Source organism: Somniosus microcephalus, chromosome 13, assembly GCF_052327205.1.
Source record: "Somniosus microcephalus isolate GS21.2 chromosome 13, FLI_Smic_1.0, whole genome shotgun sequence".
Lineage (NCBI taxonomy): Eukaryota > Metazoa > Chordata > Chondrichthyes > Squaliformes > Somniosidae > Somniosus > Somniosus microcephalus.
In genome coordinates, this window is record NC_140999.1 from 175,856,276 (window position 1) to 175,873,797 (window position 17,522).

At 45.9% G+C, this 17,522-nt stretch overlaps 1 protein-coding gene across 1 annotated transcript in view; it reads left to right on the top strand.

The window, feature by feature from the left end:
- lama5 (laminin, alpha 5) overlaps positions 1-17,522 on the top strand; it is a 319,972-nt gene that overhangs the window by 288,744 nt on the left and 13,706 nt on the right. The window contains exons 67-72 of the mRNA XM_086005633.1: positions 2,819-2,967; positions 4,192-4,324; positions 11,063-11,206; positions 13,685-13,815; positions 14,943-15,110; positions 17,169-17,301. Coding sequence (XP_085861759.1) covers positions 2,819-2,967; positions 4,192-4,324; positions 11,063-11,206; positions 13,685-13,815; positions 14,943-15,110; positions 17,169-17,301 — 858 coding nt within the window. The remainder of the gene's footprint in view (positions 1-2,818; positions 2,968-4,191; positions 4,325-11,062; positions 11,207-13,684; positions 13,816-14,942; positions 15,111-17,168; positions 17,302-17,522) is intronic.

Consider the following 17,522-nt stretch of genomic DNA (forward strand, 5'->3'; position numbering starts at 1 on the left):
ATGACCATCAAACAATTGAATTCTTGCTTAAGAGAGCTATGTTAGAACAACCGTCTTGATTAGCATTTAGCATCAGGCCTCCCCGAGAGGCTGTATTCATCCACCTTAGACAGGGCACTGATTTCCTCTCCTTCCTCATTCAAACCGATTGTCTGAAAATACTTAGGCCTAGAAATTCACTATAGCCCCGTTTGGGGCGCCAGCCTCGCCAGGGCGCTAAAAGTAGCCGCCGGAAATTCAGTTGGAGCGCCCCAGAGGGAAGCGCGGCACGTCGCGCTGCGGTACTGCAGGCCTTCCTCCCCTACTTAAAGGGGAGGGGCCTTGTTCTGCGCGATCTGGGGCCCAGCTGGACCCCTGAGGATCGCGAGTGCCGGCAAAAGAGCCCGGCACCGAGGAGAAGTGCCGGGCTCTTGGAGCGCAGCCGGCACTCCGCGGGGGGGTGGGGGATCAGGAGGCCGGGGACGGCAGCGCGGAGAAGTGCTGGCAGGTGGCCAGCAACAAAAATGGCCACCCCACACCTCTCCTTTAATTTGCGCCTTTACCACCGCAGGAAGGCCCCCCTGAACCGGTCGCTCATAGCGTCCGGCGGTAAATCAGGGGGCGCTTCCTAATATCGCGGCCGGGGCATCAGCGGGGCGCTGCACACACCGATGACGTCATCGGTAGCGGCGCAGCGCTAATGGCTAGCGCCACCATTAGCGTCCCGCTGAATTTAGCGGGAGGTGTGGCCAGTGGCTTCTGACCCACTTAGCGCCCTCTTAAGGCGCTAACGGGTGGCGCAGCCCACTGAATTTCTAGGCCTTAGTCTCTTTATCCTTAAGCATGTAATTTTTATTAAACCAACCACACTAACTGCTGTACTGAGTTATTGTGTGTTTTAAAAGTGGCAGAAGATCCATGAATAAATTAATTTTGGAGTAAAACCAGCATGCATTTCCACTGAGCCCCTCAACAACAACAACTTGTATTTATATAGCGCCTTTAACGTAGTAAAATGTCCCAAGGCGCTGCACAGGAGTATTTTAAGACACAAAATTTGACACCGAGCCACATATGGATAAATTTAGGGCAGGTGACCAAAAGCTTGGTCAAAGGGCTAGGTTTTAAGGAGCGTCTTAAAGGAGGAAAGAGAGGTAGCGAGGCGGGGAGGTTTAGGCAGGGAATTCCAGAGCTTAGGGCCTAGGCAACAGAAGGCACAGCCACCAATGGTTGAGCGATTATAAACAGGGATGCTCAAGAGGGCAGAATTAGAGGAGCGCAGATATCTCGGGGTGGGGGGGGGGGAGGTTGTGGTTGCCCTCGCTAGAAATGGGCAAGTCACACACCCTCCGGTCCTCTGCCACATTACCTCCTGAGGGAAATAGCAGAGGCATTGTAACATGTATTAAATGGACCATGGTACAGGAAACTTTGTGTTATCCGGAGGCTAAATGTCCGGCAAGCTCGAGCCACCGGCAAAAATCAGGAGCCGTTTTTTTTCTTTTCGTTGCTTTTTTCTCAACAGTCAAGCTCTGCAAGGTCTGTAGCTAAGCAACAGCTTCAGCTAGAGACGCTAGAGAGACGCTTGCCGACTGTTTAGAAGCTGTTGCTAAGCAAAAGGGTTTGTTGAGTCACACGTAGCTGAAAATCTCCGTATGTTTCAACATTAGCGCTGGAGTGTCCGGCAGTTTTGAGGGAACGGCAGCAGCTCGGTCCCGTCGGTGCCAGATAGCACAAAGTTTCCTGTATTATCTAAGGCATGGAGGGAAGGGAGGTGGATGGAGGAGCCAGTAATGCGGGCTTTGGTTATGGCCTGGAATGTAATGGGCTGAGCTGTTACCAAGGTGATTGGTACCCTGATATTAAGCTGCAGTGAGACAGGTATTTAGCAAGAATCACCTCGACAGAAGTTGTTTCCAATCACATCACTGGAACAGCTAAGCTTGGATCAGTCACAACTCTCTAGTTGATGGTTTACTTTCCAGGCAGAAGTTTTCAAGGATTCTAGTCGGACAGTCTAGAATACATTAGGTGCCCGCATAGCAGTAGCTCATTAAAAAAAAACTTCAGATCTTTTCCACTAACATGGCACCACGATTGGCATTGAGCAAAAAGAAAATTTAAAAAGTTACTTTAAACTCCATCCACACAACTATCCACTTTAATATTGCAAAGATATATTTAATTTGAGATTTAAACTAAAAAAGACGCATTTACGACCTTTCACGACCACCGGATGTCCCAAAGTGCTTTACAGCCAATGAAGTACTTTTTGAAGTGTAGTCACTGTTGTGATGTAGGAAATGCGGCAGCCAATTTGCACACAGCAAGCTCCCACAAACAGCAATGTGATAATGACCAGATAATCTGTTTTAGTGATGTTGATTGAGGGATAAATATTGGCCAGGACACCGAGGATAACTCCCCTGCTCTTCTTCGAAATAGTGCCACGGGATCTTTTACATCCACCTGAGAGAGCAGACGGGGCCTCGGTTTAACATCTCATCCGGTAGACAGCACCTCTGACAGTGCAGCACTCCCTCAGCACTGCACTGGAGTGTCAGCCTAGATTTCTGTGCTCAAGTCCCTGGAGTGGGACTCGAACCCACAACCTTCTGACTCAGAGGCGAGGGTGCTACCCACTGAGTCAAGGATGACACACTGAGTGACTGAATTTGGGGTAATGCAGCTTTAAATCTGAGTGATGTCCAAAGTGCCCACAAATAGAAGGAGCTTTCATTATGAAAGAAGGCCTTCCACACAGGCTAATATAGTTCAGCAAAACAGATTCCATCTGCCCTTGAACACTGCATAAATTGAATGTGCATTTGTCTTTCAGATCCAGATAATTATGGTATTTTCAAAAAAAGTGAAGATTTATGTGCGTATGGACAGGAAAACCGTTCTTTCCTGTGAGCGGGATGCATCGCGCCCTTCAATTTCTGAATATTATCTCGGCGGTGTTCCTGTAGAGAAACTCCCAGACAAGTAAGGGTCAAGGGGGGAGGGTGGGGGGGCTGAGCTGACATGTAGTATATTCCACTTGTGCATCTGTTTAAGGTACGCTGCGTTCCTTCAATAAAACAAAGGTGTCTCTCACCCTCTCCCCTGCCCCCCCACAACCTTTGCTTACCTACTGGACTTAACATATTTTAGACTCTACATTTTCAACTTGGCAAATGTTCAAGTTTTTTAAGATAATTATAGAGATGAAAAGGATAAAATTCACATGTTGGATTATCTGAAAGAAAATCTTGGAAATGTACAGCAGGTCAGTCATTCAGCACCTGAAAGGCAGAGGTTAATGATTTCAACCTACGTCAGAACAGATGGATCTTACCCATAAAGTCATTTAAATAATCAGAGTAGGGAGACCACGTTTGTACAGGTTCAACAGAGGGCCTGAGTGCCAGCTGGTTAAACCATTCCGGTGGGGGGGTGCTTGAGCAAGAGGCCCTAATCGGACCTAAGAGGGAGGACAAGATTTTCCAACTTTTCCCTCATTATAAGTTAATGGATTGTTTTGGGATTGATTACCCTTGTCAGGAAACCTTTTTTTTCAGGCTTTTTGAGGCCTGTTTTAAGTCGGCGTGCCTTCCAATAGGCCGAAGGATGATGCAAAGGGAAGAATTCACATGGTAACCAGGGAGTTCTCCCTGTCATGCCTTCAGAGTGTCTCCTAGATGTAAGAGGAGTGTATAGAAGATTCCTCCCCGTCCCTGAGCCGATCTGGATTAAGCAGTAGATGATCCAGGTTCAGCTTCAAATCCCAACGCCCTGCGAAGGGTGCAAATCCTGATTTCTGCCCTCTTCCAAACCAGGAATTTTAAGCCGACAGTATATGCTGGTGAGGCCCACTATACACTCAGATGGTTGAGTGTTGCAATGGTGTGCACTGCTCTGTATTCAGGACAGGTAAATCATTTGTATTTCAACTATATAGATGAGATTCAACAAATTGTTAGGCTGTCTAATAATTAATATGACAATCAATATGAGCCCACTTGAATGTTTGGAACCCCTCCATCTCCCCTTTCCTCCCTTGTGCCTATATATACTTACGCACATCTCTTCTTAATTGTTGTTGGAATAAAATCACTCCCCTTGATGAGTAACCACATGGCCTGGTGTACTGGTCTGCACAGATCAGCAAAGTCCTAGGTTTGTTGTTAAATTAGCTTTTCCTTAACTGAAATATGCTTTCCCTTTCAGTCTGAGGAATCGATTCCCCACGGGTGGCTCTATCAAAGGCTGCATGCGAAGTGTGAAGGCCCTGGACAAAAATTTAGATCTGAAACGTGAGACGACCATCGGGGTCAGTTACGGGTGTTCCCCAAGCCTCCTGGTGAGTCTTGCCTTGAGTTGCTGTCACTAAATGGCAATGGTTATGTTACTGGACTAGTAATCCAGAGGCCTGGACTAATGATCCAACATGAGACATGGGGCTAAAAATTGGGCTAACTTCGCCCCCAGAAAAATTAGCGCCCCCGTCACGGAATTTGAGTGGTAGCGCCCCAGGAGGGAAGCTTAGGGCGCTGCGAGGGAATATGGTGGCACTACATCACGCCGCGGTATTGCAGGCCTTCCTCCCCTTCTTAAAGGGGAGGAGCCTTGCGCGGCGTGACCCGGGGCCCAGCTGGGCCCCCCAGGGATCAGAGTGCCGGCAAAAGAGCCCGGCATGCAAGAGAAGTGTCGGGCTCATGGAGCGCAGCCGGCACTCCGCAGGGGTGCGGGTAAGGAGGCTGGGAGCGGAGGCAGGCAGCCAGCAACAGAAATGGCCACCCCGCACCTCGCCTTTAAATAGTGCCTCCCCAGCTGCAGGTAGGCCCCCCCTGACCCTGTCGGACATAGCGTCCGCCGGTAAGTCAGGGAGCGCACCCGAAGATCGCGAGCGGGGCACTGCGCACGGTGATAACGCGCGGGGCTAACGGTTACCGCCACCACTGAATTTTGCGGGAGGCATTGGCAGCGCCATGCCAGGGCGCTAGTTGCTTTGGGTCCCCTTGGGGTGCTAACGGGAGGCGCAAAGCAGCCGAATTTTTCCCCCAATGAGTTCAAATCCCATCACAGCAGCTGGGGAATTTAAATTCAGTTAACTAAATAAATCCGGAATTTAAAAAAAACTAGTATCAGTAATGTCGTAAAAACCCACCTGATTCACTAATGTCCTTTAGAGAAGGAGATTTGCCGTCCTTACCTGGTCTGGCCTATCTGGTGACTCCAGACCCACAGCAGTGTGGTTGACTCTTAACTGCCCTCTGAAATGGCCTAACAAGCCTCTCAGTTGTACCAAACCGCAATGACACACCACACGGACTGCAGCATTTGAAGAAGGCAGCTCACCACCACCTTCTCGAGGGCAATTAGGGATGGGCAATAAATGCTGGCCTTGCCAGCGACGCCCAGAACCCATGAACGAATATAAAAAACAGAAACAGGACCATTTTCAAGATTTTATTGGAGTGACTGTCTTGGTTTAGCAACCATTATAATAAAGCCTGAACTGATTTTTATTGGAGGGTAAACAAAGTGAGGGTGCATGCACTTTACTAATGTTTACCATTATCTGCCCATCTGTATCTACCTTTGTGTCTGTACATTTGTATGGTTGTTAGAAAGCCATTCTGGCTGCCGAGGGGGAAAATAAGTGCGCTTAGTTTTTAGAATACTTTGGTAAGATTATTTCGAGTGGTAAGATTGGGCCCTGGCTGCAGCACGCCTGACCATTTTTACACCAAGTAGCGAACCCTCCATATTCTACCGCAGTTTAATTGGGCAGATTTCAATGCTGCTCCTTCAGGTGCTTTCATTATAATATATGCTGACTAGAGCCTGGGAATTAGTGAGCAATGCTATTGTATGATCACTTAATGCATCGTATCAAATTCTAGTCCAGTAAAGGTACTAAATTATTTATATTAAATGAGTTAATGCCGTAATTTTAAAAAGCAGAGAGAGGAAATTTGATACGAGTGCAACATGGCAGATGAACTGTAACGCAGAAAAGTGCGAAGTGATACATTTTGGTAGGAAGAACGAGGAGAGGCAATATAAACTAAAGGGTACAATCCTAAAGTGGGTGCAGGAGCAGAGAGACCTGGGGGTATATGTGCACAAATCATTGAAGGTGGCAGGACAGGTTGAGAAAGTGGTTAAAAAAGCATACAGGATCTAAATTTATAAATTTATAAATAGAGGCACAGAGTACAAAAGCAAGGAAGTTATGATGAACCTTTATAAAACACTGGTTCGGCCTCAACTGGAGTATTGTGTCCAATTCTGGGCACCGCAATTTAGGAAGGATGTTGAAGGCCTTAGAGAGGGTGCAGAAAAGATTTACAAGAATGGTTCCAGGGATGAGGGACTTCAGTTACGTGGATAGACTGGAAAAGCTGGGGATGTTCTCCTTAGAGCAAAGAAGGCTGAGAGGAGATTTGATAGAGGTGTTCAAAATCAGCAGGGGTCTGGACAGAGTAGATAGAGGGAAACTGTTCCCATTGGCGGAAGGGTCGAGAACCAGAGGACACAGATTTAAGAAGAACCAAAGGCAACATGGGGAAAAACTTTTCTTACGCAGCGAGTGGTTAGGATCTGGAATGCACTGCCTGAAAGGGTGGTGGAGGCAGACTCAATCGTGGCTTTCAAAAGGGAATTGGATAAGTACCTGAAGGAAAAAAATTTGCAGGGCTACGGGGAAAGGGCGGGGCAGTGGGACTAGCTGAAGTGCTCTTGCAGAGAGCTGGCATGGGCTCGATGGGCCGAATGGCCTCTTGTGTTGTAACCATTCTATGATTCTATGCAATAAGCAGTCGTACGATGTACTTTAAATAATTTCCAGGCATAGATGATTTCCTTGTAATCTGTTGTCTTGGGGAAAAAAAATCTTAATGCTATAGAACATCATGTATGTTTAAATCTTTAGATACCGTGTAGATGATGCAATAACTGTTTAATACAATTAAAAATATTAGGTGTATATTTAATGCTATCATAAGTAATCGACAGTGTGTTTAAATCTATAATTCATATTTTTGATAGTCAGAAAACAATCTCAGTTTGGGACATTGGAGCCCCCCTTGTGAAACTGATGTGGCCGAGTTCTGGATGTGGTATCCTGCTTGTTGTGTATGTAATATGTGTGCTACTTTGAACCTATGGACAGGACTGCACTACTTGTTGGGCGTAGTGATACGCAGTACCACTCCTGGCCATAGGGGTATAAATAGTACTGTGGGTACTGATCTCCCCTCAGTTCCCGCCTGTGGGCATGAACTAAAGATCTACGTGTAGTCCCTACCCCCAACCAGTAAAGACCTGTTTGAGTTATACGTTTAAGTCTTTGTGTTAATTGTTCAATACAATACACATACTTAACACTGGCGACGAGTCAGGTTCTTACCCTGCGGCAGTTGAAGAGAGGTTTCAAACATCACCACCCCACTAGAAGCGACAGGCTTTAGGACTCTGAAGCCTCCATCAGCGACTGAGCACTGGAATGCAGCAGCCATCCTGACAGCTTCCAGCGACTGACAGAAGTCTTTCTGCAGTTTCCTTGTTCAACCTAGGTGGTGGGGTAAGCCGTGCAGTGTTGGCTGCAAAGACAGGGCTGGGGAAGTTGGAGAAGATAAGGGCAATCGCAATCCCTGATAAGAGCCGCGGTGAAACGCGCGAGCGAGTAAGCCAGAGCCCGGGAGGGAGCGAGCAAGAGCCGCTTCGGTCGGGAGCCACTTCGCTATCCAGCGATCGCATCCGCTGATAAGGGCCGCACTCGGGCGATCACGGCGAAGATAAGGGCCGCACTCGGGGGCTGAAGGGAGACGGCGTCGGGGGACGGGTGAAGACCGCCAAGCGCGGGAAAACCGCCATTTTGTGGGCGGAGGACGACGGCAAGAGCGGGAAGCCGCCATCTTTGATAACAAGTAAACAAAATAAAATCTGAGAAATTGCAAATCTACAATGCCTAAACACGGGAATATTAGTACCTTTGATAGTGACCTCGAAGATTGGGCCATATATGTTGAAAGAGTAAAAAATTATTGTAAGGCCAATAAAATTCGTGACCAAGATAAAGCTCTAACATTATTAAATTTAATGGGTGCGAAGACATACGGGCAATTGAAACACCTGTTATCACCAGATGAACCAGCGGATAAGACGTTCGATGAGATTGTTACTGTCCTGAAAGATCATCTAAACCCCACGCCGCTGATGCTAGCGGAACGATTTAAATTTTACGACAGAAGGCAGCTACAGCATGAAAGCAATGCTGATTATTTGCTGGAATTGCGTAAATTAGCGAAATATTGCCAGTTTGGAACGGGACTGACAGAGGCACTTCGAGACAAATTTGTGTGTGGTTTATTTAAACAGGATACACAAAAGCGACTGCTCGAGGAGAATGAGCTGACGCTTGAGAAGGCGGTCACTATGGCAGCAGCACACGAAGCCGCAGCGAGAGGCACGGCAGTAATGCAGCTACGGTCACCGGAGCTCAGTGCACACAAATTGGGTGTGAGTTCTGGCAAATGTTATCGTTGTGGAAAGACAACGCATGATCAGAACCAGTGTTGGTTTAAAAACCAAGAATGTAGAACTTGTGGTAGGCTTGGACATATAGCTAGAGTATGCAGGTCAGGGAAGAAGACTAGCAACAAGAAGTCACCGCAAAGAAAATACGCAAAGGTACACAAGGTGACCGAACAGGAGTCCGATTCAGACGCTAGCAGTAATGAACTGGCTAGCTTAAGCTGTAATGAACTGGCTAGCTTAAGAGTACTCAACGCTGGTAAGGGTGCAGACCTCCAGACAATTTGGGTCACTCTTCAGATAGAAGGAGTCCAAGTAAAACTGGAATTGGACACTGGATCGGCATTGACGGTCATAAATAAGAAAGATTACGGAAAGTTATTCCAACATATTCCCCTACAGGATACGGGGATTATATTGAAAACATACACGGGGCAAAGAGTGTACCCCATCGGGAAAATAGAGGTTGCAGTGGTCCACAAGGGCGAAGACAGTCAAATAATGGACTTATATGTGATATCTGAAGGAGGTTCTCCACTACTAGGACGGGAGTGGATTAGGAAAATGAATATGGACTGGCATTTCCTACAAACAATAACGAGTGAGAACTCGGTGAAGATAGTCGGCCCAGACTCTGGAACGGATGATGGTAAGCCCAACTCAGGTGCAAAAGACAAAGTTTCAGCACAGAATTCCACTGAGCAACAACAACATAGTTTAACTGTGGATTCTGAGTCTGGCAAGTCTACTGATGTGCCCATTTCTGAGGGACACCGGGCTCGAACTCAACTCCATTTCAAATTACAACAGCAATTAGAACAAATGCTTCGCCGTTGTGAGCAAGAGTTGAATGCAACGAAAGAGTTCTTTGATATAGAGTTGGAGAATCTGGAAAGACAACAGAAGCAGCTGATGGAGAAAATGGAGCAGGAGCACACAAAACGTCTGATGTCAGAGGAGTTAACGGTCAGCCAACTCCTGCATATGCTGAAGGACAGGACTCTGAAATGGGAAAAACTTGAACACGAACTTCAATATTCAAACGAAAGGGGTTCGGAGCTCTCAAAGGTTATTGGAAGAGCTGAGGTGGCAACACAGACTGAGATGACTGCAACAGAGCAGCCCTTGGATGCCAAAAGTACGCTGACTCACGTCAACGTAGAACAACAGACCGCTGAAACAGCTGCTCCGGTAGAGGGATTGAATAGTCCGATCAATCAATCTCCAAAAGAAGTTGAAGTAGTAAAATCTCAAATGAGGTCATTAGTAAACGACTTGCTGAAAGCCCAGAAAAAGCTGGATGAAGAGGTACGCATGAAGAAGTCTCTTCAGGAAAGATGTCTGGACTTGGAACAAAAGCTGGCTAACGCCCAGCTGGGTATGGAGGAAATAGAAGACCCTCTCGCTGGCCTAGATCAGGACGACACCGAATATTACTATGTCCTGTCCTGCCCAACTTGTAACTTCGACTCCCACCATACAGAAATCATGGAGGAGCACCGAAAGTCTACGGAACATCGGGAGAAGGTGGCTCTACTACGGAAAAAGGAGGGAGAGAAGGAGGAACTGCGCATGCAGCTGGCAGCTGACAGTGGAGCCCAGAGAGTCTCCAAGAAGCAGAAAAGGAAAAGTCGAAACAGAAGATGACCCATCTGAACCATTATTGCCTCTACCAGATCACACACGTGGTCCCTCCGAACGGAGCCAATTCAGTTCGGAAGTTCAAACTGTTAAATCCATGGAAGGACTATTGAATGAGTCACTCCAGCAACGTGAACCGACTCCACCACAGAGACTGAATCTGTGATCTGTTTTGACATGAAGTTATCTATGTATCTATGTTATTCTGTTATGTAAACCTGAAGTTATATATGTTATTACGTTATGTTAAATGGGGAGATGATTGTAAAGCTAGGAAGGGAGGAATGTTGTGTATGTAATATGTGTGCTACTTTGAACCTATGGACAGGACTGCACTACTTGTTGGGCGTAGTGATACGCAGTACCACTCCTGGCCATAGGGGTATAAATAGTACTGTGGGTACTGATCTCCCCTCAGTTCCCGCCTGTGGGCATGAAGTAAAGATCTACGTGTAGTCCCTACCTCCAACCAGTAAAGACCTGTTTGACTTATACGTTTAAGTCTTTGTGTTAATTGTTCAATACAATACACATACTTAACACTGCTCAAATAGTGCTTCTGCTTTACTGGGAAGGAAAGGAAGAGAAAACCAAGAAAGGACACAGAAGAAAACAGAAGGGCATTTATAATTACCACGTGTTGGTGGGATCATGCTCTGTCACACGTGCAGCAGCTGTATTAAGGAAGCCCTTGATGTTATTTTTCCTGTCAGAATTCCCTCCCTAACAGCACTGTGGGACTACCTTCACCACACGGACTGCAGCGGTTCAAGGCGGCGGCTCACCGCCACCTTCTCGAGGGCAATTAGGGATGGGCAATAAATGCTGGTCTTGCCAGCGACGCCCACATCCCAGGAACGAATTTTTTAAAAACTCAACCTACTGCTTTCTGACTTTATTCTGTATTTTGTTTCAGGTATCACGTTCCGCTGATTTCAAAGGCCAGGGATATCTGAGTCTGGATCCTCAAAATGGCCCCATGCTTCGCAACAACTTTATGTCAGGCTTTGGTTTCCAGACCCAGCAACGAAATGCCCTGATGTTTTACTACCCCACAGCGGTAAATGCAAACTGTTAATGAGCAGCGGTAATGGCAACAGGACATGGTTGTGTTGGTCACACAAGGTGCAGAATTGAACACCTTTTCAGATCACTGGAAATGTGCAAAAGGTTCGACTGTAGCCTGAAGTTCTTGTCCTGCCACTGGAGATAGGGCGGAGCAGGACTTCAACACACCGACTCGCCCCGGTGCTGAAACCCCACCCCCCCCAGTAAATCCTGGGGGTCATCAAATTTACATATTTTGGACAGGCGCCCGCACCATTCCGGGGCGCCCGTCTAAACATAGCGGAGGGGGCTGAGCCAAACGAGGCTCGCGTAAGAAGGGCTGAAAGGCCCCGAATTTCAATTTGCCGCTTCAGAAGCCGCCCACTCCCATTGGAGGCAGAAAGAGGCGGAGACCCGGCGGGACCGAATTTTGCCCCAACTTCCTCTCCTTCCCACTCAGTATTATTTTACCGCTATTAAACCGCAGGAATTTATCGGCCCGATCTTTAAAACAAAAGCAGCTCTTCAAACTATTGCAAATTTTTAAGTAACATAGAAGATAGTAGCAGGAGTAGGCCATTCGGCCCCTCGAGCCTGTTCCGCCATTTAATTAGATCATGGCTGATCATCCAAATTCAGTACCCTGTCCCTGCTTTCTCTCCAGATCCCTTGATCCCTTTAGCCTTAAGAAATATATCTAACTCCTTCTTGAATATATTTAATGAACTGGCCTCAACTGCCTTTTGTGGTAGAGAATTCCACAGGTTCACCATCTCTGTCCTAAATGGCTTACCCCTTATCCTTAGACTGTGACCCCTGGTTCTGGACTCTCCCGCCATCGGGAACATCCTTCCTGCATCTAGTCTGTCTAGTCCTGTTAGAATTTTATAAGTTTCAATGAGATCCCCTCTCATTCTTCTAAACTCCAGCGAATATAAGCCCAATCGACCCAATCTCTCCTCATACGTCATTCCTGCCATCCCAGGTATCAGTCTGGTGAATCTTCGCTGCAGTCCCTCCATGGCAAGAACATCCTTCCTCAGATAAGGCGACCAAAACTGCACACAATACTCAAGGTGCGGTCTCACCAAGGCCCTGTACAACTGCAGCAAGACATCCTTGCTCCTGTACTCGAATCCTCTCGCTATGAAGGCCAACATACCGTTTGCCTTCTTAACCGCCTGCTGCACCTGCATGCTTACCTTCAGCGACTGGTGCACAAGAACACCCAGGTCTTGTTGCACTTCCCCTTCTCCCAATCTATTGCCGTTCAGATAATAATCTGCCTTCCTGTTTTTGCCACCATAGTGGATAACCTCGCATTTGTCCACATTATACAGCATCTACCATGCATCTGCCCAATCACCCAACCTGTCCAAATCATACTGGAGTTTCTCTGCATCCTCCTCACAGCACACACGCCCACCCAGCTTTGTGTCGTCTGCAAACTTGGAGATATTACATCTAGTTCCCTCGTCTAGATCATTAATATATATTGTGAATAGCTGGGGTCCTAGCACCGATCCCTGCGGTACCCCACTAGTCACTGCCTGCCATTCGGAAAAAGACCCCTTTATTCCAACTCTTTGTTTTCTGTCTGCCAACCAGTTCTCTATCCAAGTCAGTACCTTGCCCCAATCCCATGTGCTTAACTTTGCATGCTAATCTCTTATGCGGGACCTTATCGAAAGCCTTCTGAAAGTCCAAATACACCACATCCACTGGTTCTCCCTTATCTACTCTACCAGTTACATCCTCAAAAAATTCCAGTAGATTAGTCAAGCACGATTTACCTTTTGTAAATCCATGTTGACTTTGTCCGATTCTATTGATAGGACCAAACTAACGCTTTTGGGGAAAAAAATCTTCCTTCCTAGATGAATATAATAACATTTTCACAGCATAGGTGTATTTCAGGAACTGACCTGTGCTGATGCCCGGAGTTCTGAGACTGAGGATATACGGGCTGAAATGTAAATTTTGAGGAAATTTGGGTGTAGCATAATAGGATGCATAACACACTTGCACCTGCGTTTCCTTGATCTTTTACGCTTATTATTTAGTATTTGCTTTATGCCCCGATTGAACGTGTCTCTGGGTGCAAAAACACAGGGAATGCTAATCCCACACATTCTCCTTTTGTTTGTATCTGTTTCAAGTCGGAATTTGCAACAGTTTGGGGGATCCCATTTTAACAAAGCAGAAAGTAAAATTGAGTGTATTGTTGATGGCACTCGCGCATAGAAATGTTTCACGTTCTGAAAGAACGGGCTTGATTTTGAGTCCCAGCTGGTCCAGAATCGGGCCTTGCAACACATTTAGGTTAGAGCGACACTAATGTGCCACCACTTGTGGTTTAAATACATGAAAAGTTACAAAATATATGAAACCCCAGTGTGAACTCGGGTTCTTTCATCACTAGAGTTTTGTTAAATACGACTGTTGTCACTCTCTTGGTGAACTTAAATGTTTTATTGCTTTGCTTTGTTAGGAAGGAAACTGTCAAGTCTCTCTGAAGCAAGGATTAGTGGCACTTAAGGTGCTTAATACTGAAGTTAAAAGTCAAATTCAATATACAGATGGGAGCCCGCACTATATCTCCTTCTACATCAGAAATGGACAGTAAGTTCTTTGGTTTTCACAACTTCTAAAGATCAACTGAAGGTAAAAGAAATAAAAACAGAACATTTCTAAAAATACACAGCAGCATCCAAAAAGAGGAAATTCTAATGTAGAGTCATTATTGCATGGGAGTAATCAAAAATGTCACAGCCCAGACATGTTCAGCCAACACATTTCTAACCTTCGTTTTGCACGTGCTGTAGTGTTGGGAGGTTCTTTCTAATACTCCTTTCACAGGAGGCATTCGATGTTGAAGTTCCTTGTGTATTATATTTTTATCATTACGTCTTTTTGTGCTCTTTAAGGTGATGGGCATTAGTACAGAAAAATGGAACGCTCCTTAAAGCCTACCACTCACCTGCCCTAATATCTCCTTATGTGGCTCGGTGTCAAATTTTGTTTTACAATGCTTTGGTGAAGTGCTTTGGGATGGTTTACTAGGTTAAAGGCGCTATATAAATACAAGTTGTTGTTGTTACATCACAAATAACATTCCATTCTTTGTATCTGATGTATTGCGATATGAACAGGCTGTTGCCGCTCCTCAGTGACTCCGGTAGTCTCCCTATATAACTGCCACGGTGTGGAGATGCCGGAGTTGGACTGGGGTGGACAAATGTAAAAAGTCACACAACACCAGGTTATAGTCCAACAGCTTTATTTGAAATCACAAGCTTTCGGAGCGCTGCTCCTTCTTCAGGTGAAGTGGAGAAATGCATAAAGACACAGCTGACATGATTCTCTGACTATATAAGCTGTGTCTTTATGCATTTCTCCACTTCACCTGAAGAAGGAGCAGCGCTCCGAAAGCTTGTGATTTCAAATAAAGCTGTTGGACTATAACCTGGTGTTGTGTGACTTTTTACATATATAATTGCCAGCAGACTCCAGAAACTTAATCCTGGTTCGATTCGAACCTGGACCTCAAGGTGATTATCATCAACCGCTCAAACTTTCACCATTTTCTGGTCTACTTAAAAGAAAGAAAGCCTTGCATTTCTATAGCGCCTTTCACAACCTCAGGAGGTCCCAAAGCGCTCTACAGCCAATGAAGTACTTTTTGAAGTGAAGTCACTGTTGTAATTAGAAACTTAGCACAAATTTACCATTTTGCTTCCCTCCCGAAGGATTAAAATGAACATTGATGATAAGGAAAAGCGGCAATCAAAAATATCCAAGAGAAAACGACGCCAATCCAGGGGGATTGAGGAGGGGCAGGTTTATCTTGGCGGTGTGCCGAAAGCCGATCTAGGTGCCAACCTGACTGGCTGTATCAGCAACGTTTTCATTTACAGGTGAGTTCTGAGAACCTATAGGATTCACAGAAGTCTTAACAAGTTGGGAGGCTGTGTGCTCAGTTGGTTGCGGCCAATGTTCCCTGTAAGCTGTGCGGCCGCGCAGCTGGCTTGCCAGTTTTTTCAATAGAAAAACTTCGCCTGCACTGTATTTTGAATGGGCCAGGCAGCTCCTTAAAGGGGCCACGTAGCCCGAAAAGAAATTACAGGGAACATTGATTGCGATACTGCTGATTTCTACTTTGAATAACTGGAGCTTGGATACAGCCTGCATCTCTGACTTTTAATAAACAAATTTACACAAATACCATTTACACAGATTTGCACAAGATTTTATTCCATGCATTACTTAAATATTATTTGATGCTTGATATAACCTTAATGTTATTCTGAAATTATTGGCCCGTTGATTCTTCGATTTGCAAATGTTGGCGAGACTTATATTAATTTCATTACAAAACCATGCTAAAAATTTTTTTGAAACACTACCATCCTGTTACTTGCACGTTATGGGGTTGGTTTTAATCCAGAGTGGGTTTCGAGGAGGCAGGGGTTGGGACGAGTGCAAAACGAACTCGCCAACTTAACTTCAGGCCGGCGCATTTTAACTCCTGCATGCACGAAACGTTGGGCCGCACAGCCCCTTAAAGGGACCGCGCACCCAAAAAAAATTAGGGGAAACATTGATGTTAACGCCTTAGAGATGATGAAGAAGAAATTTACTAGAAGGGTACCAGGGATGAGGGACATCAGTTACGTGGAGAGACTGGAGAAGCTGGGGTTGTTCTCCTTAGAGCAGAGAAGGTTAAGTGGAGATTTGATAGAGGTGTTCAAAATCATGTATGGCTTTGATAGAGTAAATCAGGAGAAACTGTTTCTAGTGGGTGGAGGATCAATAACCAGAGGACACAGATTTAAGGTGATTGGCAAAAGAACCAGAGGAGACACGAGGAAACATTTGTTTTTTACAGAGCGAGTTGTTGTGATCGGGAATGCGCTGCCTGAAAGGGTGGTGGAGGCAGATTCAATAGTAACATTCAAAAGAGAAATACTTGAAGGGAAATCATTTACAGGGCTATGGGGGAAAGAGCAGGGGCGTGGGATTACAGGAAACGTTGTTATATCCGGCACCGACGGGACCGAGCTGTTGCCGATCTATCAAAACTGCCGAACATACCAGCATTAATGTTGAAGCATACGGAGGTTTTCATCTCCGTATTTGACAACAAACACTGTTGCTTAGCAACAGCTTCTAAACAGTCGGCCCGTACCTTGTAAGCGTCTCTGTAGCTTAGCAACAGCTTCAGAGAGACTTTCCAGAGACTGACTGTTGAAAAAAAAGCCACGAGAAGAAAAAAAACCTAACAAAACGGCTCCTGATTTCTGCCGGTAGATTGAGGTTTCCGGACATACAACCTCCGGATAAACCAAAGTCTCCTGTAATTGGATAGCTCTACCAAAGAGCTGGCGCGGGAACGATAGGCCGAATGGCCTCTTTCTGTGCTGTATGATTCTCTGATGTTGTGGTTGTGAATTTATGCAGTGAGGATAGTGGTTATGGTGCAACAAACCAGATGCCTTTATATGGTGGAGACAGTGGTTGTGTTGGTTTTGTACTAGTGCATAGTTGGAGTGCAATAAACTGCACACAATACAGGAAATTCAGTTGTATCTGAAAAGCTGCTGCTGATGTGTTGTGCAGTGGTTCTGTTAAACATCAGGATAAGCGATAGATCTGGTATATCCTGTCACAGGACTTGGAGGACCAATAATTTAGTGTTGGGTACTGTAGTGTAGTGGTTATGTTACTGGACGAGTAATTCGGAGGCCTGGAGTCCAATATGGCAGTTTGAGCATTTCAATTTTTGTACGGCAGGGGAGAGGGACTAATTGGAGAGTTCTTTCAAAGAGCCAGCACAGGCACGGTGGGCCAAATGGCCTCCTTCGGTACTGTACCGTTCTATGATTTGGAAATATTTTTGCTGCTATTGTACACTGTATCTACAACAAAAGGATGCTCTGAGTATTTTTTCCCCCCCCACTCCTTTTCTCATACAGTAAGGATTCAAGACAGCAATCAATTGTAGATCTCCAGAAGCATAAAGTCATGGTGGGAACGGAGCTGAACAGCTGCCCCAGGGAAAAGCCACCCCAGCAGATCCGCTCACACAAAAAGGAGAAATCCAGACAGGTAAAATGAGACTGAAGTCAAACTCTCGCATGTCATCAACAATACTCCCTGTAAGCTGCATGGCCACGCTGGAGCGCTCCAGGGAACCCGCGCAGCCGGCTTGCTGGCTTTTCAATACAAAGACCGCGCATGCACGATATTTTAAATGGCCAGGGCACCAAAATAAAATTACAGGGAACATTGGTCATCATGCCAGTCCACTACATTCGCAGATGATGTCT